General features: G+C 47.8%; 1 protein-coding gene across 1 annotated transcript in view; it reads left to right on the forward strand.

Moving 5' to 3' along the window:
- The window catches only part of LOC142767782 (endothelin-converting enzyme 1-like), a 67,196-nt gene that overhangs the window by 37,909 nt on the left and 5,689 nt on the right, over positions 1-23,598 (forward strand). Inside the window, exons 4-6 of the mRNA XM_075870020.1 lie at positions 10,779-11,004; positions 14,959-15,345; positions 17,102-17,423. Coding sequence (XP_075726135.1) covers positions 10,779-11,004; positions 14,959-15,345; positions 17,102-17,423 — 935 coding nt within the window. The remainder of the gene's footprint in view (positions 1-10,778; positions 11,005-14,958; positions 15,346-17,101; positions 17,424-23,598) is intronic.

Here is a 23,598-nt window from a genome sequence, read left to right on the forward strand (position 1 = left end):
CCCGCTGGCCTTATCGGCGATGTCTTGCGTCGCTGACAGTCCCGGCATGTTATCACATAACGAGTGACGTCGGTGGTAAGACGTGGCCAGTAGTACCTTTCTTGTATCCTCGCGAGCGTGCGAGAAACACCGAGGTGCCCTGCTGTCGGATCGTCGTGCAGGGCCTGCAGGAGTTCTGGTCGCAGAGCTGAAGGCACTACAAAGAGTTACTTAGCTCGAAGCGGTGAAAAGTTTTTCTTTTGTAGAAGACCGTTTCGTAGAAAGAACGACGCAAGTGAGCGCTTGAATACCTTCGGGATTTCGGCGGTCCTGCCTTCGAAGTATTCTATTAGCGCCTTAAGTTACGGGTCGGCCCGCTGTCGGTCAGCGAAGTCGTCTGTAGTTGTCGTTCCCAAGAAGTAGTCGTCATCCGGGTCGTCGGGTAGCGGTTGGTCGACAGGTGCACGAGAGAGAAAGTCTGTGTCGGAGTGTTTTTTGCCGGACTTGTAAATGACAGTAATGTCATATTCTTGAAGTCTCAGGCTCCATCGTGCGAGGCGACCTGAAGGGTCCTTCAAGGTGGCTAGCCAACACAAGGCGTGGTGGTCGCTCACAACTCTAAAGGGCCTGCCGTGGAGGTAGGGGCGAAATTTCGACGTAGCCGAAATGATGGCGAGGCACTTCTTTTCTGTTGTGGAATAATTCGCTTCTGCTTTGGATAGCGATCGGCTGGCGTAACTAATAACCCTTTCAAGTCCGTAAGCCCTCTGTACAAGAGCAGCGCCAAGACCTACGGTGCTTGCGTCAGTATGTATTTCTGTCTCGGTGAATCCGTCGAAATGGGCAAGTAACAGAGGCGTCTGGAGGCGATGTTTACGCTCCTGGAAAGAGTGTTCCTGTGGCATTTTCCACTTGAACTCCACGTCGGCCTTGGTAAGGTTAGTGAGAGGATCGGCGATGCGGGCGATGTTTTTCCCGAACCGCCTATAATAGGTGCACAGGCCCAGAAATCGGCGCACGGCCTTCTTGTCAGTGGGCGGCGGGAAGTCGGCGATGGCGGCTGTTTTCCGTGAATCGGGACGAAATCCAGACTTGCTGATAACGTGCCCCAGAAACAAGAGCTCCTCATACGCAAATCTGCACTTTTATAGCTTCAGTGTGAGTCCGGACGTCTTGATGGCTTGAAGTACAGCTTCAAGGCGCCGAAGATGCTCGTCGAAACTCGAGGAAAACACGACGACGTCGTCCAAGTACACAAGGCAAGTCTGCCACTTCAATCCTGCCAGTACTGTATCCATAACGCGTTGAAAAGTTGCAGGCGCTGAGCAAAGGCCGAAGGGCATTACCTAAAACTCGAAGAGGCCGTCCGGTGTTATAAACACCGTCTTCTCTCGGTCTCTTTCGTCGACTTCTATTTGCCAATAGCCAGTCTTGAGGTCCATTGACGTAAAGTACTTGGCGTTATGGAGCCGATCAAGTGCGTCGTCTATTCGTGGGAGAGGATACACGTCCTTTCTTGTGATTTTGTTCAGGCGGCGATAATCGACGCAGAAACGTAGGGTCCCATCCTTTTTCTTCACTAACACCACGGGAGATGCCCATGGACTCTTGGACGGCTGGATATTGTCATCCGGCAGCATTTCATCAACTTGTCTCTTCATGGCCTCACGTTCTCGCGTCGAAACCCTATACAGACTCTGACGGAGTGGTCTGGCATTTTCTTCGGTTATGATGCGATGTTTCGTGATTGCGGTCTGCCGAATTTTCGATGACGACGAAAAGCAATCTTCGTATTGCAGGAGCAGGGCCTTGAGCTGTTCTTGCTTATCGTTCGGAAGTCTCGGATTGACGTCGAAAGCTATGGGAGGGGCTTGGTTCCTCTGAGCAGGTTCCGCAGAATCGGCGAGGGTGAAAGCACTGGTGACTTCGACAATTTCTTCGATGTATGCGACCGTTGTTTCTTTGTTCACATGTTTGTACTCATTGCTGAAATTCGTGAGCATAACCGTTGCTTTGCCTTGCCGCAGCTCTGCTATTCCTCTTGCGACGCAAATATTTTGGGTGACCAACAGATGCTGACTGCCTTCAACGACGCCTTCCAAGTCAGGTGATTTAGGAGGGCCGACTGAAATAATGGCGCTTGAGCGAGGCGGAATGGTGACTTGTTCTTCCAGCACATTCAATGCATGGTGTCCTGACGTCGTGCGCGGCGGTAGTGCTTCTTCTGTGGATAACGTTATCAACTTTGTTTTTAGGTTGATGACAGCACCATGAAGGCATAAGAAGTCCGTGCCAAGGATGACATCTCTCGAGCAACGCTGTAGGACTACGAAGTCTTTAGGATAAATGGTGACTCTCGCTGTGCAGATTCCTGCAGGCGTTACGAGATGACCTCCGGGGTTGCGGATTTCTGGGCCTTTCCACGCTGTCTTGGCTTTCTTTAACTTCGCGGCGAACGACCCACTGATGGCAGAATAGTCGGCTCCAGTATCGACGAGAGCGGTCACACTGTGGCCGTCGATAAGAACGTCGAGGTCGCTAGTTCGCCGTCTCGCATTACAGTTAGGACGTGGCGTCGGGTCACGGCTGCATCGGCTTGTTCCGCTGCTTCCATGTTGCGTCGTGAGGCCACCTTCGGTAAGTGAGCTTTCGTCGTCAGGGCTTTGCCTGGTTTGCGTTGTGTTCGGAAAGCTCCGTCGCGGCGTCGTCGTCGTCGGAGGATTTTCGGTAGTTCATCGCACAGCAACCGCACCTCCACCGGTTGCTGCCCTTAGTTTGCCGGATACGGGCTAGGAGAACGGCCCCGCGTTGGGCCGGAGTACTGCCGGGTGTGCGGTGACATGCGGCGGCTGGGCGACGGTGAACGGGAAGGACTTCGTGGTGTCCGTTGAGTTCCTGTCAGGTAGTCGGCGATGTCATGTGGCCGTTCCCCTGGTTGCGGACGTGGTGCATCGACGGCGAAGCCACGCAGTCCTATCTGTCGGTACTTGCAACGGCGGTAAGTGTGCCCGGCCTCGCCGCAGTGGTAGCGCAGTGGGCAATGGTCAGGGGTGTGCCAAACGTCGGTTTTCCTCGGCACACTTAGCTGGCCCGCTGGCGAACGGTAGGTCGTCGGTGGGGGTGGTGGCGGCGGTGGCGGCGGTGGCGTCTGGCGACGAAAGTGCGATGGGGCGGCGTTTTGGCGTGCGCGTGGAGGAGGGGCGTGGCGGCGTGCTGCAGCAGCATAGCTCATGACTTGCAGCCGCGGCTCTTGAGGCTGAGGAACGCCCAGCGACTTCTGGATCTCCTGGCGTACGACGTCCGCGATGGATTCCACGTGAGGCTGCGCTGAAGGAAGTAACTTTCGCAGCTCCTCTTGCACGATCGCTCGGATCGTCTCACGCAAGTCAGTGGTTCCGAGCGCTTGAATGTCGACGTAGCTTGTAGACGAGAAGCTACGGTTATATTGCCGTGTGCGCATCTCGAGCGTCTTCTCTATCGTAGATGCTTCTGAAATGAATTCGGTGACTGTCTTAGGCGGGTTTCTGATCAGCCCGACGAAGAGTTCCTGCTTTACTCCTCGCATAAGTGGACGCACCTTCTTCTCCTCGGACATGTCGAAGTCAGCGTGGCGGAAGAGTTTAATCATATCTTGCGTGAATACCGCCACGTTTTCATTTGGCATCTGCATGCGGGTTTCGAGGAGAGCTGCGGCCTTCTCCTTGCGCACCACACTTGCGGAAGTGGTGAGGAACCTGGCGCGAAAGGCGTCCCACGTTGTGAGGTTCGCTCTTGATTTTCGAACCAGGTGCAAGCAGCATCTTCCAAGGCGAAATACACATGCCTTAGCTCGTCTTCGTGCACGTTGAAGAACCCCAGGTGGTCGAAATTTCCGGAGCCCTCCACTACGGCGTCTCTCATAATCATATGGTGGTTTTGGGACGTTAAACCCAATCAATCAATCAATCAATCAATCAATCAATCAATCAATCAATCAATCAATCAATCAATCAATCAATCAATCAATCAGGTCGTCTTCGTCTGTCCAGTCACTTAAGGCGGCGACGCGGTCGAACCTTTCGATCCAGCTTTCCGCGTCTTCCAGTGGCGAACCGCGGAAAGTTGGCGGCTCTTTGGGTTGCCAGAGCAGGAGTGGTGCAGGTAGAACCGGCGTTGACATGGTCGCCGGGGTCGACGTCAACGTCTTGGTTTTCCGAGCCTTGTCCAGTAAAAGCCCGTACTCCGGTGGCAGACCTTGTTGCCTGCGGCTAACTCGCTGCTCGTTGCTGGCGTCGGTGTCTTCACGGCGTGGGCTGGGTTCACGGCTTGACGGAGGCGTCCGGTACATGGAAGAAACAGTACCTCCACCAGATGTCACGGGGTCGTGACGTGGCCGAAGACAGGAGACTTCGTGTTGGGATTTAACTGTTTACTTGGGCGAACCTGTGCCCGGTAAACGGAAAGTCCAATTACAGCAGCAGTCTTGCACAGATAGCAGTCTCGGACTGATAGCGGCGAACGGAGCGTCGGCCTTCGATCAACAACTGACAAGCGGTGAAGCGCGTCGGCATTTATACTCTTGCCGTCGAATGTTCTAGCGTTATCGCTGGCGGTGGCGTAGGTTCCAGAACAATCTGTACCATTCGCACAGTGGGCGTGATTTTATCGAAATGATCTACTACAGTCCGGACCTTCTCGAAAACTGCTGGCGCGGTTTGCGCTGAGAATCGTGTGGTGTTTTGGCACGATAACAAAAACTTGGGAAATGGAACGTGGCAATACGCTGTGATTTTTTTCGTACCTTTAGACCCTCCAGTTGAAGGCGCATGTTACGTGTGATTCAGTACGTCTGTCTTGCTTCTCAATTAATCTATATCCTTGAGGCACTAACGTATTGGTGCGTCCGTTAGTAACCTCCATGCAAAACTAAGGTCAAAGGACTGCTTTGCGTGCCTTGAAGCCGTAGTATAAGTCTTTTATTTGCTTTAAGAGGTCAAAGCTTTTTTTTTAAGTTTCACTTCTGAGGTGACTATGCGCCGGTTAGGCCGCGTGTTCCGAGCACAACTCTTACTATCCTACTGTCCTTGTCGACTTTTGCACTGTTCTAGTATTCCGTTAATTGGAATTAGTGTTTAAATTTGCTCATAGCAAACTTCACGGGCTGGCCAAGAAATCGGCTTTTCTTGGCCGCCAATTCAGAAACTGCGCTGAGGCGACTGTGTAGCTTAAGCATGACTGCACAGAAAGCGGGGGCGGGTACTGCCATGGTTACGTGAGTCCTTTCTAATTTATTTCAGTTTTGTAAATAAATTGTTACGTTATGAATTACGGCATCAAGAGGACGGCTACGCACACTGTCCCTCTCTTGTTGTAGCGACTGCTTTGTCCTGTATTCACTACAACTGAAACTACCCCAAACTTTCGTAATGAAGCCCTGCTGGTGCATGCACGCCTTCTCTCAGTGCTCCCTTGGGGAAGCGGGTGATGTGACTCCAACCCCAGTGAGACCTCCCATGGTGAAGCGGGTGATGTGACTCCAACGTGACTCCAACCCCAGTGAGGCCTCCCATGGTGCAGCGGGTGATGTGACTACAAGCCCCGTGAGACCTCCCATGGTGCAGCGGGTGATGTGACTACAAGCCCAATGAGACCTCCCATGGTGAAGTGGGTGATGTGACTAGCTTTGATATCAATATAATTTGGGACTAATGAATGGCACTGTACTCCAGGCGGCTACACATAAGCCATCTCAATTACTAGGCCCGCCACACATATGTAGAGTGCCGACTTTTTGGGCGAAATTTAAAGAAAAATGGCTACTTTTGGTGCCTTTTCACTCGTCGTTTGGCTAGTTTCACTGGAAAGCAAGTGGAAACCCTGCCTGTACGGCGGAACGGCATCTCAAACCAGAAGTCAATGCAGACGGGTGACGTTGCCCACAATCCTTCACGTGAGTCAAAATTTTGCTATCTGCCTATTCTAGAAGGCGATATATTCGTTGTTTTCATTACAACAGCGCACTGCATGTAGGTAAACTGGCATCTTGCTTAACAGGATGCAACAATTTTCTACATCTATCGAAAGACATACTTGCAAGGATCAAGAAAAGCCGGAAACGTTGTGACTTGTTGTCACAAAGGGATCATCAATGACTAGAGCGTTAAGGATTCTTAACACGAACTCACTTAGCTGCTGCTTCCAAGTGTTCCACTCAGTTACAATACTTCTAAATGGCATGTCGACCTTATGGGTCTTAAAAATAAAGAATACGCACAAGGACAAAGACTTGCTAAACCGAGCGTGAGAGCTGCTTTTATTTGCATAGGGAAAACGCTTTTGTTTTTGCCTAGCTCAGGTTTACTTTTTCCAGAACAAAGTTCTTGGACAAAGCTTCAGTGGCCTTTCGATGAAACACGACTGAAGGCAAAACCACAAATCCACTGTCTTTATCTGCTTGTCGTATACGAAGGTCACTGTCCTTACAGAACTTCAGATTACTTATTTTCCTGTTGGATCTCCGATGGGAACGCTTCACAGTCTTCAAGAGGCTGTACACACCGTCCATAAGGCATCTCCTCTCGTCTTCATTCACAGCCTTGTCAGCCACACGCCTATAGTAGTTGTAAATAACTTTATTAAGACAGCTGATGGTTTCCTAAGTGGCGAAAGCTGTCAGGCCATGCCTGGTAGCCACCTCATCAGCGCGTTTGACGGCCCTGAGCTTGGTGTCCAGGCTTGTGGTCGTCAGGATTCTCTCCCAGGCATCACTTGAAGGTGACTGTCCTAGGAGGCATTGTGGGGGAGGGTTCTTGCTGCATCGCATGCCTGTAGAGTGCGAGGAAATCGTGTACGTGCAACTCTGGCTGTACGCTGAGCTTTGGGACCTTTTTTTGAGAATTGTAGATCGGCAGCTTAACATGCCCACAAGCAATAATGTTACCAGATTTGGTTGCCGTGGATCCTGGTTCTCTCTGTAAACGATGAACGAGGGACTGCCACTGGTACTCCGTACTTTGAGGGGCTAACCTCTTCAATGTTCCGAAGGTGAAGTCACTAAACTCCCGGCCTTTGGCTCGCAGCAAAATGATCGTAACCATTCGTATAATAGCCGTACTTGTCTCCCTAACTCAGACGTCAGGATGCACCGTATTCATTTAATCTGTCCGAATGAAGGTTGTAAGCAGCCAAAAAGAGCGAGCACTTCCGCTGGAAAGACTTTCTTGCGAAGGAAAATAAAGCGTAGTGGCGAGTCAGTGTACTGTGCTATCTTTCTGTGTTGCTTTCTGTCCTCGTTGATTTTTTGCTTTCAAGTTATAATTCAAGTATAGTTTACGATAGCATTTCCTAGAAATCCGGATGGAAATGTTATGGCAACAGCATGTGGTACATGAACAGCGACACATATGTTTCACTTGCGTGCGTGAGAGGCAACTTTTCTGTGTGCGAGCGCCTTGTGATGGGGCCAAGTTGCGAGTAGCGTAAGGGTATGCGCATGCGCAAAACAAGCACTGCGCTGGGTTTTTCGTCTATTGTGCAGTTCCTTATCCATGACGTCACTCCGTACGAGCGCACTCTAGACAAATGATGTTTTCGGCTTATCTCAATAGTCGGGGTGTGTGGTGTATATTCGAGTTTTATGTCCTTGATGGCTCGCTGCAACGCTCTAGATTCTGAATATGAAATAAAATAAAACAACACATTTACCCACGCAGGTTTGTTCTTCTGAAGTTGGTGCCAGTATGGGGTGACGTCTTTAAAGGCGCCGTGAAAACTTTCCCAGACATTTTGAATGGCATGCCTATTCGGAATCATGGCCCATCACTCAACAATGCACCGTAATTTGGTTTATCGTCCGGGTTGATTTAGTAGCAATAAAAACACCAAGCAGGATTTTGTACCGATAATAGACAATATCAGCAATAGATCATATTACAGGCAATAGATCACAAGAAACTATATATATTCATAATATCAATCAGGTGATAGAGAAGTGCTCAGAATACTTGAATATTTTGTGTGTTATTCGCGCTTAGACTTGTTACCCGGAGCCTATTGCATTTTGTTAACGTACCTTTTCTTCTGCAGAGTTTATATATATGTTTTTATTATCCTTATCACCACTGCTGTGTGTACTCTTTTTTTCAATTTTTTCCATTTAAGCTTTTCATAATGATGCTTCTGAATATTTAATGTATTTTGCACATGTTGAAAGTCTTCCTAATCCGCCCCCCCCCTATGTATTGCCCTCCCTGGTCCTTAGGGTATGTAAATAAATAAATAAATAAATAAATAAATAAATAAATAAATAAATAAATAAATAAATAAATAAATAAATAAAATACAATCAAGCCATTTACATAGCCTTCATGAATTAAGCGTTTAACTCAGTCGATACATCAGCAGTAATGCAGGCACAACAGAATCAGGGCATCGACAAACCCTACATAAACATAATGGAATCTACAGCGGATCCAAAGCCACCATAGTTCTCCATGAGAAAAGCGACATAATACCAATAAAGAAGGGAGTAAGGCAGGGAGACACGATCTCTTCAGTGTTATTCGCCGCGTGTTTACAGGAGGTCTTCAGGGCCTAATGGATTAAGAAGAGGTAGGGATAAGAGTTAAACGAGAGTATCATAGTAGTCAGCGGTTCACTGAAGACATTGCCTTGATTAGCATAACTCGAGGGACGAATCACTGCTCATTATTACGGAACTAAACTCGTGAAGCAGAACACTAGATATGAAAATTAATATGCACAAATCTAAGGTAATGTGCTACAATCTTGACAGAAAACAACGCTTCGATATAGATAGAGAGACGCTGGAAGTTGCAACGGACTGTGTGTACTTAGGACAGGTAGCAATCGTGGATTCGAACCATGAGAGAGAAAAAAAACTAGAAGAATAAGGATGGGGTAGATCACATTCGACAAGAATTCTCAAATCATGAATGATAATTCACCACTGGCCCTCACGAAGAAGGTATATAACAGCTGCATACCGCCGGTATTTACCTACGAACTAGAAACCTGGAGGCTTACAAACAGGGTTCAGCTTAAATTGAGCACGACGCAGCGAGCGATGGAAAGGAAAATGATATGTGTAACTGTAAGAGACAAGAAGAGAGCAGAGTGGGCCAGAGAAGAAACCGGGGTTAAGAATATCATAGTTGCATTTAAGAAGAAATGGACATGGGCCGGGCACGTACCGCGTATACACAGGGTAACCGCTGGTCATTACGAGTAACTGACTGGATTTCCATGAAGGAGACAAGCGGGTGAGTGGGAAACAGAAGGCTTGGCGGGCAGATAAGATTAGAAAGTTTGCGGGTATAAAGTGGCAGCAGCGAGCACCGGACTGAGTTGACTGGCGGAACATGGGAGAGGCCTTTGTCCTACAGTGGCAGCAGTCAGGCTGATCATCATGATGATGATGATTATGATAATGATGCTTAACTGCTTGCAAATGCGAAATGAGACCAGCGGCATCGGCAAGGGTGGGGTCAACTAAAGTGATGCAAATAATCACCACGTAACAAAATCATGTATTCACAGATCAGTAGCATTTGTGAAATCATGATTGCGTCACTGTGGCAACACATAACGCGACCCTATGACCTGACCGTATGCCGTCATTTCTTGGCCTAAGGCAGGCCGATCACAGAGGCCGTGCAAAAAACTAGGTGAGATAAAGAAAGCGTACCATGCCTCCTGTGCTGGCGCAAGGCATAGGTTGGTGCACTCACTTTTAAGCCGACTCACTGGGACTCTCTGAGCCTTCGAATGAACCGTGAGTATGAGTCAAAGTGTCCGGTTGAGTAATATGTTGGTGAGTTTAAGTCAGAGTTAGTCCGGGTGAGGAAAATTTTTGTGAGTGTGAATTTGAATAAGTTCAGCTCAGGAAAATATAGATAAGTCTGAATCAGTTTCACCTTTTTTTACCTACGAATGGTGACGTCTACTCATCTTCAACATTACTATCAGCCTTACATAAATTCGCGTTTACACTCACGTCTGCTCACACTTATTCAAAAGCAGTCTTTTTCATACACCATTTTAAATATTTATTGATCAGAGGCGCGAAATACGGAGAAGAGTGCCTTTACCTCCCCACTCCCCACAGCTTGCCAACTCTTCCAAGGAAGTTCTTGACGAATGTATGCCATGTTGTCATTTCTTACGAGAAAAACGACTATACTGACATAATGACATAATACGTATTCGAAGGTACTACGTCAAAAGGCGCCAAGAATAGCCCCGATAACGTGAAATGTGGGCCTTATAGAGCAGTGACACAATGGTCGAAAAAAAATAAATCTATGCTAATGGACTCGTGAGTCGAGTCACTCGGCCTTAGACCAATCCGTGAGTCTGAGTGAGTCCTGATCAGTAATGCTTTGGTGAGTGCGAGTCCGAGCGAGTCCCAAGGGCAATATATAATTTATGTCTGAGTGAGTTCCACAAGTTTTACCGACATATGGGGCTAGGTGCGGAAAACTGTACGAGCACGTGTGGACATGAAGAGTACAATGGTTGAGAAGATTGAGAAAGCAAGCGCACGAGGAATAAGACAACTAGATTAACAATTATAGGTGTTGTATTATGCGTCAGTGCAGTTATTCTCTTAAATATACTTATTTAGCCCACCTCAGTTAAATATACTGTATTTTATAACATTCTTCACATCCGATTTCTCACGGCCTTGTCTCGGAAAATGGTGTTTTTGATGCCAATTCGTGAATGTAGTTCAACAAATTGCACGTACGCTTTCTAAACTATTCATCGCGTTAAAAAAGAGGCTGTGCTTCTTTATGCAGCCTTGTCGGCGCTGTACAAGGCTTGCATGTCACGGAGCCACAACACTGACAGACGCCTCAGGGAGATCCTGAAATTTCTCAGGAGCCGAGGACTACCCTGGCCACGCAGGTCCACGGGCTCCGACTCTGGCAAGGACGCTTTGGATGTACTCCTCGACCTTCTGATCAGATGGGGCGTCACTTCCGTCATGGAGCTTAGCATCATGAAACTGCCAGGCGACACGAGGCATGTGTTATTTTTCCCACATGTAATTTAATAATATCCGGGTTTCACGTCCCAAAACCACGATAAGATTATGCGTCCACAGAATTACGAGGTATGCCATCATAGAGGGCTGCGGCAGTTCCGATTATGTATTAGTATTGCAGAACTGTGGTTAAATGAACTATTGATAGTATCGATAGTTTAAAAGAAGAACTATCGATACTATCCATAATTTATTTAACGATAGTTCTGCGGAGAACAGTGACAACATGCTACTGTTCGCAGTACTCAGCTTCATTAATTTATGGGGAATGTTTGTGAATGAAAGAGCCTCAACTAAAATGCCAGAATATGTCCACCAAGGAAATAATGCTCAAAACGAAGCAGTGAAACCTTACAAACGAAAGGAAGGTATGATCTTTCATTTTCTTTTCATTTTGGACCACACTATGCAGGGTGAATTCGATGTCTTGCAGTTCCGTGGCATGAACAACTTCCTGGCCGCTACCGCAGAACCGTTTATTTAATTAACATTTGTAAGCCAAGCATTTTGGTGAAGGAACACAAACATGTCAACCTTTGCTCTGTTTAGCCTGTTCCTTCTTTCTGAAATGGTCTGACCAGCGGTGGAGAACATGGCTTCTGCAGGTACTGACGTTGCTGAGATGCACAAGTACTTTCTAGTCATTTGAGAGATCGCAGTTGTTGCACATTGCCAAGAGTGCCACAATTCTAAAGGGCTGCTCTTCCTATCTTCTGGAGGTAACTCCAACTACTGGCGAACCATGAGCTCTGCGTTTGAAGCGGTATAGTTGGGAGTCTCCAGCTGTTGCCTCTCAAGGAACGGCATAAGTAGGCTTCTGCCAAAGCTTCGTTATGAACCACACGCTGCATAGTTGGTTCAGGCGCAAGGCCTACTATCTTTGTGCTTCGTAGTGCCCAAATGTTGTCCTGACCATTTTTCGCGGGAACCAAAGTGGTTCAGCACCGAGGAAAGGTAGGCCGAAGGCAGATGGACACCGCCACTTTTCTTACGAGCAGGTGCTGCGGGCGAGGCCACTTAAAGGTTTCGTTTCTGCGTCCAAGAGGCAGCGCCCTTGCTTTAATGAACGAAGAATCACAAAGCCACATGATATCCTCGGACAGATATACCCTTTTCTGTTTGCAATTTATGCTTTGATTTGCAAATGGATTAGAACACAAAGAATAGTATTATTCCCTCGAGACAACGGCCAGCAACATGCATTTGGTCGCGCCGTAATTGCGTGTGTCGGCATATTTTCAAACTCTGGCTAAAGATACCTGGGGCACCCTGTATATAGGCACTAGATCTTGACCACCAAGGTAGTGCCAGTGGGAGGTGTATTCTTTGCGTTGTTGAGCAATAACAATTCGCAGCGTGCGCGTTAACCAAAAGCGTACTGTGAGTCTCTCTGTACAATCGGAGTCGTCTGTCGTTAATTGCCCATTAGCAGCCATCAGCATGCTACAGTTGGAAATACCGGTTCATCGCTGCGTGCTTTGTACCTCCCCAGGTTTCTCTCCTGCGCCACACCGCGATCAGCACCAGCGTCAACGCCGCCGCAAGTGTAAGCGTTAGCGCCCGCTGCTTAGCATCTTCACACCATTCCCTTTAGCGGGAGATTGTGTAATTTTTCAAGGCGAAAGAGTTTAATGTCTCCAACTGACGGTGACTACCTGCGTCCGTCCGTGCCCCGGATGTCATACTCGCAGACAATGTTTCTTGGCAATGAAGTGAAACTTACGTGGGTGCAGTACGTGTGGTTATTTACGCAAAGTTGTCAGGTTCGGCATGCGTCTCGTACCGCTGTCAAAGTGATGGCTGCCCGCAATCAGCGAACATTGCATTTCGATTGCGACCCCGCTTGTCGTCTGTGGCACTGGAAAAAACTGCAGCTTGCTGACGCGTTCAGAAAAGTGAAGTGACTATTAATAAAATAGCACAAATATCTTACTGACATGCGTTGTGTCAAGAGTTACATGTACCGAGTGGAGTGTTTTCTATCTCTTTCTTAAAAAATAATCTGTAATTGTGGAGGGCTATTATTGGCATTGAAGACATACCGTGGCACCACCTACGTAATGACGTCACTAAAAGGATGCCGGGTTGACTTTGTCTGATAAAACACCGCATTTTCTGCGCTTTTGTTTTAGACACCGTGCGTGCTTCCCTTTGTTTTGAAGCTCAGTGCCTAAACCAGCGGTAATATATGATAACATGGACAAGCAAACTGTGAATCGGTGCCCCCGGTGGCCACACTCGTGTCTAATTCGCATCGCAAAATCGCGACGAAGAACCAGTGCAGCCACGGGGGACGATGCAAGTGGTGTCGTGAAAGCAAAGCTGTCGTATATCACAAAACTACGCATCCTATCTGTGACGTCGAAATGGTTCTCTTTCACTATAGTATTAAGGCTCTCTCTCCACTCACACTCCATCAGCCAATCACGTGATGGTGCGTGCGGCGATGCTCCTTGATCAGACGCCGCATTGTCGCAGTTTAGGTGGCTCCCTTTTGCACGTGTTCACCCTGTAACCCGGCCACAAACCGCCCACTCATGCAAGAACGAAGACGTGCCAATCGCGTTCTATTGTGACTGATCCCGTCGATGCGCTCCGATACCTCAAGGCGCCGGTGTTGGTCACGTTCGATACAACGCCGTAGCTTGGAAGGGGTGCCCCACAAGAGTGGGTGCTATCAATGATGCGGTCAGAGTGCAGGGTATGATTATTTTGCCCTATGGGTACAACGGGTAGAATATTTCCAAGGTTTACACTGAAACTTAGAACATGAATTATTCATGGACTTCTAAAAAGAAATTTGGGTCTCGGGGAAAAGAGAGCAAGAGAGAAACAACTTTATTTAGTCTCGGGCGAGACAAGCTCTTGGGGCTCTTTCAAGCCTGCCAGTTGAGTTGTACTGCACACGTTGCCACGATGCGCACTTGGTATGCATTGTGAATGAAGATGCTGGCCACTTCGATGAAAAAGGAGCATAAGAAGGTACTGGCATCCACACGCGGACCAGCATAGTGGAAATAACTCATGCCCGAGACTCAGCTTGGCCGTCTGTCATCTACGCCAGCTGGCTACAAGGCAGGTCCCGACTGTTCCCCGAGTCTCTTGTTTCTATAGTTACCAGTTTGTGCATCTCGCTCAGTGCAACTGCATTAAAGTGTAAAAAATCACAGCATATCCACGGAGTGAATGATGATTGGTGGGGCGCAGCGTTCGTCAGTCTGTCTGTCCATTCGTTCTTGCGTCCGCCTATCTGTGTGATCCTTGGTGCATCCGTCCGTTTGTTCATTCGTCTGTCTGTTCGTCCATCCCTTTTTGCGGCCATCCCTCTGTCTGTCCATCCATCCGTGCGACCGTCTGTCTGTCCGTTCGTGCGTGTGTCAGTCCGTTCGTCCGTCCATATGTCTAGCGAAAACTCCAAGCACAGGCATCTTACATCTTTTCATCTTGTATTCATCATATACAAGTGCCCCCATCCAGCAGACATTGTAAAGACCACTATTTCGGGTATGTTCCTCTAATGGTTACGTACTACGAGGGACGCACAAGTCACGCCATAAGGAACTTCGCCCCTAATATCGCCTAATTCACGGCTATGAGTCCAGAGGTGGCTTCCTAGGCCTATGTCCTTGCGGTTTGGTGCGTTGTCAGCACATTTCATAGCGCGCGCCCGCTAACTTGAACTCCACTTTATTCGAACAATTTTAGAGCCCCCATTGAGTTAGAATCAACCCGCTTCACCGTATACGCATAGCTTCGTTATATGCGTGCCAAATACCTTCGCTAAGCTTTGACTGGTGTTGGTGCCCGCCCTTCACTCGTAGTTTTTCTTCCACCCTCACATGCGAAGCAAACGGCGGATTGAAAACAAACGACCGAGGTGATCTTAGGTTTTCGAACTTGATCCTTCACGGGGACTCGAACATCTTGCGCAGGTACAGCCTGTACATGAGCTTTAACCACATCGCTGTCCGGCGCACCTCTTGGTACAACTACTCGAAGGTGGATGGCCGCCGGATCAAGTACGTGCAGGCCATGTACCACCTGTACGGGGCCAGTGATACTCCGCTGGCCCAGGTACGCGACCTGGTGGCTGACGAGGAAAAATTTCTCCGCATCGCCACCTACGCTCTCTCTAACGCCAACCGTGTCGTCATGAAGCTGCGCATGGTTCACCTGGACATGCTTACGCCAAACGTGAGCAGCCACCGCTGGCTGAAGTACCTCAACAAGCACCTCCATCCACACCACCTCGTGCCCAGTGATAATCTGCTGCTCGTCGACATGATCGTCACCACGACAATCAGCATGCTTTTCGAGGGGTATTTAGTACTACATATATTACATTCAGTGCATCGAAGAGGTGAAGAACATACACAGCCAAACGGGTGTAATACAACGTAGCCGCTAGAATACTGAACTTGAGGGGAGTGCTATTTTTTCGCCTTTCGTCCTGACGTGGTAGTATAGGCTCAAAGGCGTGACTACGATAATTTAGAGAATGTGGTGATCGGAACATAAACGAAACAATACTTGAACGGAAGGTTCTGTTCGTTCTCTATATTTACATTCCCTTCTTATCGTGTCTTGCTTATTATGTGAGGAATAAGTGCATTCAGGGCATTGCACGAGAGATGGACATGTAACTTGGCAGCACTTGTAAAGAATCGAGACGAAGGCGATATATGAAGAAATAAAAAAAATATGAGGCCTTGGGCAAAAAGAAAGAAATTTGAAAATATGGCGGTACGAATTTATGGAGCAAAGAAGAAATGGTACACTGCTGCAATAGGTTTTACAGTCGTGAGAACTAGCCAGGGTAATTCCGGGCAAGTAGCAGCACTCACTTACCACTGAACTGCATGACATGAGAATCTATTTCCGTTTTTGGATTTTCTTTTGTTTCGTTCCAGACCATCATCCAGCTAACTTGTGAACTTGTTGAAACTGCAGAACTCTGAAAACCATCGCAATGCGTGTGTCAGTCAGACTTCAATGTGTCTGCGCGCCAAAAAAAAAAAAAGATTGCCAGGAATATTTTTAACGATGTGCCATTGGATGTGTGTTATGGTGATTCTTTGGTGAAGAGTGGGCATATTTTTTAGCGCGTTGATTGTACAGACTCTTGCTTTGTGTATATTTATGTTTTGTCCCAATCGAAAGTTCCGTTGAAAGTTGACGCTCGTAGTCCACTGTCTTTCTTCGTGCTGCTTTGGCGATGCTATCATACAAAACTGCCCCAGCTTACGACACTTAGACGACGCCTTTAGCGTGTACAACTTTACATCTTCGGAACGCGGCCCATCCTCAGTCTTCTGCAGTGATTACGTATATGGTTAAAAGATTACTGATTTAGTTCGTTAGTATTGAAGCATGTGCCACACCTGTGAGACAACACCCTCCACTTAGCATCAGTCCACCTAAAAAAGTCATGGCATAGGCGGCAAACACCGATTAGGATCGCGCACGAAGTGGCGAGCACCCGGGGCAAGCCACACAAAACCACGAACGTCGTAACGTGCGCACGATTCCGCTTCGGGTGGGTAGTTGGGCGGGGGGCGAAGGTTTGTCGCAGCGCCCCCATTATTATCATGTCAATGTACTGTATGCTCGCTTCCAGGCTTTAATATCTCGTGATTTGTATTAAGGTTGTGGCAAGCAACGTAACGAGCTTTCGGAAATTCCCTCGCTTCCTTATTGGCATTACTGGTCAGCCAGGGTTGCCGGTGGTGGCTACCTTGCACTAAATTGGTTATTTCATGACCAGTTTAGCGACAAAAGTTTCCTGCTGGTGACATGGCTATTTTCTTGCTACTTTTTAGCTTTTGATTTTACTTATTGAAAATTGTTTTATTCATTCATCCCTAGTAAAAACTAGACTTTTAATACCACTGCGATTCTATTTGGCTAAAAAATTGGCGATAGTAATAAATGACATGGCTACTTGGGCTACCTTTGGCTTAGATTATGGTGCCTTTTCATGTCCACCCAACGACCACCCTGCTGGTCGGCCACCTTCGTCGGGTAGAATTGCTTCTAAAATTTCATGTCACCCCGTATTCTCATTCTACATTTAAGGTTCAGCAACGCAGACTTGCTGGATCAATTGGCGTGGGGTTTCATCGACGAGTACTCCTTCACCAATTCGTACACGGCAGCGGTGGCAACTTACGGCGACGAAGAGGCCGTGGCTCGCTTCGTGCCCGGAATGTGCTACATGATCACCGAGAACCGTTTCCGGAGGAGGATTTTCCTCGAGAGGAGCGTGGCGCTCGGAGGCTCCATCTTCTTGGGCAGCGTAACCGCCATCTTCGAAAAGCTGCGCAACACCACCCAGCGACTGATCTCCGAGGCGACCACCTGGATTGACGCAGAGGCGCGAACCGAGGCGGTGGCCATAGTGAGTCTGACGCACTTCGAGCCCTTCAAGTCCACCAGCAACGCTTCCGTGGAGACCTTGCCACGCTCAGCACACTCGCCATTCCGTGGATGGCTAGAGGTAACCTGGGTCTGTGGTCATATTAATGATCAATAGAATGGCCAGCTGGTCAAGTTGTTGAATAAATCAAGGATTAGGCAAGAAAGTGGACGATCGCTGGTCGCGTTTACATGCTTAGTCCTTGTCTGCTTATGACTTACGTTAAAATCATACTTTTTTACGCAAGTTTCCTAAGTGACCAGAAGTCATTAAATTACAGCGGGGGTCTCATTCCCACCACAGATAGCTGGCTTCGTTAAAAAAAGTTGAGATCCGCAAGGGCAAGTACAGAAAAGCGCAATTGGAGCGGGATGAGGTTGGTTTGGACGTAATGTCTGCTATAGCGTTGTCCTTTGAAAGTACTCTTCATTATCTCGCACATGTGTCATTTATGTAGAAAGTTTGACGTCAATTTTTAAGAAACATATTGGTGTCGATCCCCAGAACGATTAAAAGCTGGCGAAACTTATTGGAGAGGTGCGCGAGCGCTAATTGATGCATTTTGTAAAGATCAGTGCAATCGGAACGGAACAACGCTCGTATACTGCGTGTTTCTATCGTAGTGCTCCGTCCCGATCACGCTGATATTTACAAGATAGTGTTTGTTATTTCCAGTTAGACTTCAACATATGACAACCGCTTTGAGACTTGACGTCTCACAAAAGAATAATTGAGAGCAGCGAGGTCGTTGCATCTTTGCCGGTTATAGCATTGTTTATCAAAATAGGCAAAAACTAATGCGGGTATGATTTACAATGTGATAAAACATTATTCATTCTTAAGGACACTTTGACGGTTAAATACGCAAGCTTAATACGGAAGCTCAATATTGCCCCAATACGAATATATTAGAGCCATATTACGGAAGCTGACTTTATGCATACCAGTGTTTAGCTGAGACGAGGGAAGAACTGTTTGAATTAACTTCGTCATCGGAAACGTTTCCCATGGTTCGGCAGTATTCATTGTGAGCCGAAATTGTTGAACTTCAGGCTGGAGGACAGGTGTTCGCAGAGCATCCTGTCGACGTAGCGCCGGGCCATGGTGGGCCATGCGTTTGAGAGCGCCCGAATTACAGCGATATTCCTGTAATGCGGGTGCTAATTATTCCAAACTAACCAAATTTAGCCAACGTTAATCACCTGCAGTATTGCATGAAAATTATGTCAATATGGCATCCGGATAGTACGCATTTATCATACTATTAGGAAACGATGCTAAGGAGAGCATCGGACGCGCCGTTCGTAGGTTGCTGGTTCGGATCCTGCTGGTCTCAGCATACCCTTACGTCCCCTTTTACTTCTTCGTCTTTACATTACTATTACGTCTATTAACATCCCCTATACTACTCCTAGTATCATTGTGTGTTCAATGCTGTGTCTGACAAAGAAAAACAAGCTATTTGGACTTATTTCTTTCTTGGAAAGTGAATATGGCACATGAGACACATAAGCTGAACCAATGCCTCCTAGAAAAAAAACTATCCCTGTGACGTAAGCCGCAAACGCGCAGCCCTGCCCTTTTCGTTTTCCTTCTTGGCCGACCTGATACAGTTGCTAGAACCTCTCGCAATACTCCTTGCAACCCGAAGTGGCGCCATTGGTAACTCGAGCAGACGACGCGACGCGCGTCGGCTGGAACAATGCCAGCGTTGTTAAAAACAACGGAGGAGTTGGTCATATTGGAGCAATACTTAACGCATCGCGAACGCACAAGCAACGTGAAGTTGTCATAATTTGGCGATGCTGCGTAAAAAACAGACATCGAGAGAAAACGTTGCAACGCCAGTTCCTGGCGAGCTTTTGAAATATTCGCCAAGCTTCAGAAAAAAGTTTCACATACCTTCGTAGAGGTGGAGAGCTTGGTCGAACGCGCCGTCAGAGCTGTTCGGAGCCCCCCGTTCCTCTTTGAAGGCCCGATTTATGCCAAGATGGAGGTCGTAACTGTGGATGGAGAAGACATCCCCAGAAGAGTTTGAAAAAGGGTCAGGCTGGTGCGAAGTGCGAAAAGGTGCCAAGACGCAGGTCGACCGGGAGCCCGGCTCAGCGGGAAATACGCAGCGAGAAACGTCCTTCACAGGAAAAGCGCCAGCAAACAAATGAAAGAATGAGCGAAACGCTCGACAAATCATCAAGGCGAGTCGACTGCCTAATCTGCCAACGGAAGACTATAGGGTCATTGTGCGTCCGCGTGGTGAACTTAACGTCTGAGAACACAGGATGGATTGCATACATTGCTGCCTGCGCAACGCTGCGGGGGTCGGCCGGGAAGCGGCTGGGGAAGACAGTATGTGCATCCACAACACGCAGAAAATACTCGTCATCAGTATGCCGTGCGAGGATCGAGCCCGGCAGTATGGAGCTGTTACCGAACTACGAATAGGTCACCAGGAATTTGAGACCTGTGCGTACAGGGCAGCCCCGGAAAACACGTCAAAGGGAATTATACGAGGGGTGTCCAAGAAAGAGAGTCCAGAAGACATCCTCAGCAACTTGGTCACACCACGTAACCCAGGAGTCCTTCATGCAAGAAGAATGGGAAACACGGACAATATTATTGTGCTGTTAAAGGGGTTTCGCGTTCCGAGATATGTAAGGCATGGAGCAATGCTAGTTAAGTGCATGCTATACAGAAAACACTTCGATGTTTGCTACGGTTGTGGGAGACTTGGACATAGAGCAGATGTGTGTCCCTACCCCAATGACAAGGTGTGCAGGGGATGTGGAAGTGGTAATCCAGCGCAAGATCACCATTGTGAAGTTAAATGCAAGTTATGTGGCATAGATCACCCGACTGGAGACAAGAAATGTAGGGCAAGATACAAGATTCCGTACCTGGTTAGGAGGCGTCACTGGGAACGGACGAGTCGGGACGAGGAGGAAGCACGGGCAGCGTGCGCTGAAGCCCGCTACCAGTACAAGGAAGTCGGCGTATGCCTTGACGAGGACCACAACACAACAACCAGCCAGCAGTCGGACAAGGACACTAACAGCTAAAAGGGTGCGAACGGCCACGCACGAGACCACTCCACATGCTTCTCAAAGCTTACTGGGGGAAAGAATCTAAGAGTCCAGGTCCCGCTCCAAACCGAGATCAAGATCAAGGCTAAGGTCCCACTCGAGAGCCACTTGAGGGAGCGGCAGTACGCAGGTGAGCTTTGCAAGTGTGGTCCCCGGCACTGCTTCTCCAAGTAATGTTGTAGAGGCCGCCTTAGAAAAGGAAATGATGCAGATTAAAAAATGTTAGAACAGATCCCTAGAGAGAACCTAACGCTTAAAGAAGAGATCAAGCAACTGAAAGAAGAAAATGCAAAGCTTCAGGAGGTGCGCAACGTGGGTGCGACGCCTAACACTCCCTCTGTTAGCAAAATACCAACGCTTAATCGAGCCCCAACATCTGTTCCCTCGCAAACGAGTGGGGAGTCACCACCACTAAAAGGAGGGCGCAGGAAGAGGGAGAAAATCCGGTAACTTTTTGATTAGTGAGGTTAAGGGATTGTTCAAAGAAATGTTTGATGAAATACAAAACCAAATTACTTGCATGCACGTCGAAATAAAGCAGAGATTTGATGGACTCGAGCTCAGCGTATTAGCGATAGAGAGCACGCCGAAGGACATTAGGTCGTCTGGTGCGGGGCCGCTTAATTTAAAACCGTATAGCAGAACAGCCACAGTAGAAACTAGCAAGACCACTGGGGAGGATCCCATAAGTAAGCATGGCGTCACGTAAACATTACATTATTTGACAGTGGAATTGCCGCGGGCACCGTAGGAAACGAGGTAACCTGCAGCAATTCGTGATAAACAGGGAGGCGCCAGATGTCATCGCCCTGCAGGAGACCGGGGAGACGGCAAAGTTTTTGGGTACAAGTCGTATAGTACTTTCGGTGAGAAGGCGACTGTCACAACTCTGGTGCATAGAAACCTCACGGCTGTAGAGCATGATACCGGAGTGCACAGCATAGACCACGTCCTTATAGAAATAATACCCTCCCGTAAAAAAGAGGGAAGCCTCTTCGTGCTTAACATTTATAGCCCACCGCGACAAGCTCAAGTTTGGTCCACTTTTCCACAAAGCCTTGGGCATAGCGGAGAGACAGGCTCTCGTCATATTCGGCGACTCCAACGCACCGCACGCTGCTTGGGTATACACTGTTGAGAATATAAAGGGACGCAACTTATGGGCAGATGCTCAACACGAGGGCCTTACGCTGATAACGAATCCTGAGGAGCCCACAAGAATAAGCAACAGCGTTAGTAATGACACAACACCGGACCTAACTTTTATGAAGAACGTAGCAGACTCGCGATGGGTAAACACGCAAGAGAATTTTCGCAGCGATCATTATATTGTAGTTACGACGGTGCATGCAGACCCTCAAAAAAAAGCAAAGCAGAAATCTGGCACTTGTAGAATGGGATTATTTCCGCAAGATTCGAGAGGAGGATTCGGATGATACCTTAGTAGATATAGAAAAATGGGTAGAGAAGCTCCAACAGAGTGTCAAGAAAGCCACTAAAATTGTTCCCGAAGAAGCGGGAATGGCGGAGATGGACAGCAAACTGTTGCAAATGTGGAAAGCAAGGACTAGCATCCCAAAGCTCTGGAAAACACAAAAATACAATCGTAACTTAAGAAAGAAAGTAGCTGCATTAGAGAAGAAGATAGTGCTCCATGCGAATCGGCTGACCCAACAACAGTGGGAGGCCACGTGTAACTTGATGGATAGAGAAATGAAGATGTCAAAGACTTGGAACGTTCTCCGAAGTCTGCTAGACCCGCAAAGTACAAAGACTGTACAGAGGCATAAGTTGCAACACGTAATACATAACTATGAAGGAACAGAGGAGGAGCTCTTCCACGTGCTACGAAAAAAGTACTTCGCAGAGGCAACAAAAGAACAACTTTCCAGTTACAAAGGGCAGGACAACCTTATACTCGATGCTGATATAACGGAGGTTGAGGTTAGATTTGAGCTCGCTCGACTAAACCCGAGGTCTGCTCCGGGCCTGATAAAATAACTAATAAGACGCTCAGGAACTTGGACGACGAATTCATTAAGGCACTTACTGAGTACATGAATAAGTGTTGGAAGAGTGGGACTATCCCACGTCAATGGAAGACTGCTCAGGTCATCGTGATTTCGAAGCCGGGAAAGAAAGCCCAGCTGGATAACCTTAGACCGATTTCACTGACTTCATGTATAGAAAAACTCATGGAGCACATAATCCTTACGCGTCTCACTACCTACATAGAGGAGAACGGACTCTTCCCACATACCATGATTGGTTTCAGACCTTAACTATCAACGCAGGACATCATGTTACATATTAAGCATCAAATACTCGACGTGGGGACCAGATCTTTAGACTCTAAGGCTATCCTCGGCCTTGATCTCACTAAGGCCTTCCATACCATCCCACACAGAGCCATATTAGAGAATCTTCAGGGATTGGGGATAGGACAGCGCACCTACGCATATGTGAGAGACATCCTATCCGACCGCACTGCAAGAATTGCGGTCGGAGAGGAAAGGTATGAAGAGATTGAATTGGGCAGTAGGGGGACGCCACAGGGTTTGGGGTTGTCTCCCCTGATATTTAATGTGGCGATGATTGGCCTACCCGCAAACTTGACCAGATTGAGGGCCTCAGACATAGCATATACGCAGACGGTATCACCTTCTGGGTGACGGGTGGGAGTGACGGCGACATTGAAAACATACTACAAGAAGCTGTTGACACTGTAGAGAGATATGTAGAAGGTCAGGGGCTAAAATGTTCTCCCGAAAAGTCGAAATTTCTCACTTATAGGCCCACATGTAGGGGACGCAAAAGCATACAGGAAATGCCAGACATCACGATTTTTTGCAGGGGGAAGTAAAATTCCCCTGTTAGCGAACCTGCAAGTTCTCGGCCTCCGCATATCTGAGAATGGGCACAATAGAAAAATTATTAGGCTATTAGAGAACAGCGTCTACCAAACAAGCAGGCTGATCAAACGAATAGCCAACAAAAACTACGGTATGAAGGAACACAACTTAGTTCGTTTAGTCCAATCTTTTGTAGTCAGCCGCATTGTGTACGTTGCCCCATAT

This window comes from Rhipicephalus microplus, chromosome 7 (assembly GCF_043290135.1).
Source record: "Rhipicephalus microplus isolate Deutch F79 chromosome 7, USDA_Rmic, whole genome shotgun sequence".
NCBI lineage: Eukaryota > Metazoa > Arthropoda > Arachnida > Ixodida > Ixodidae > Rhipicephalus > Rhipicephalus microplus.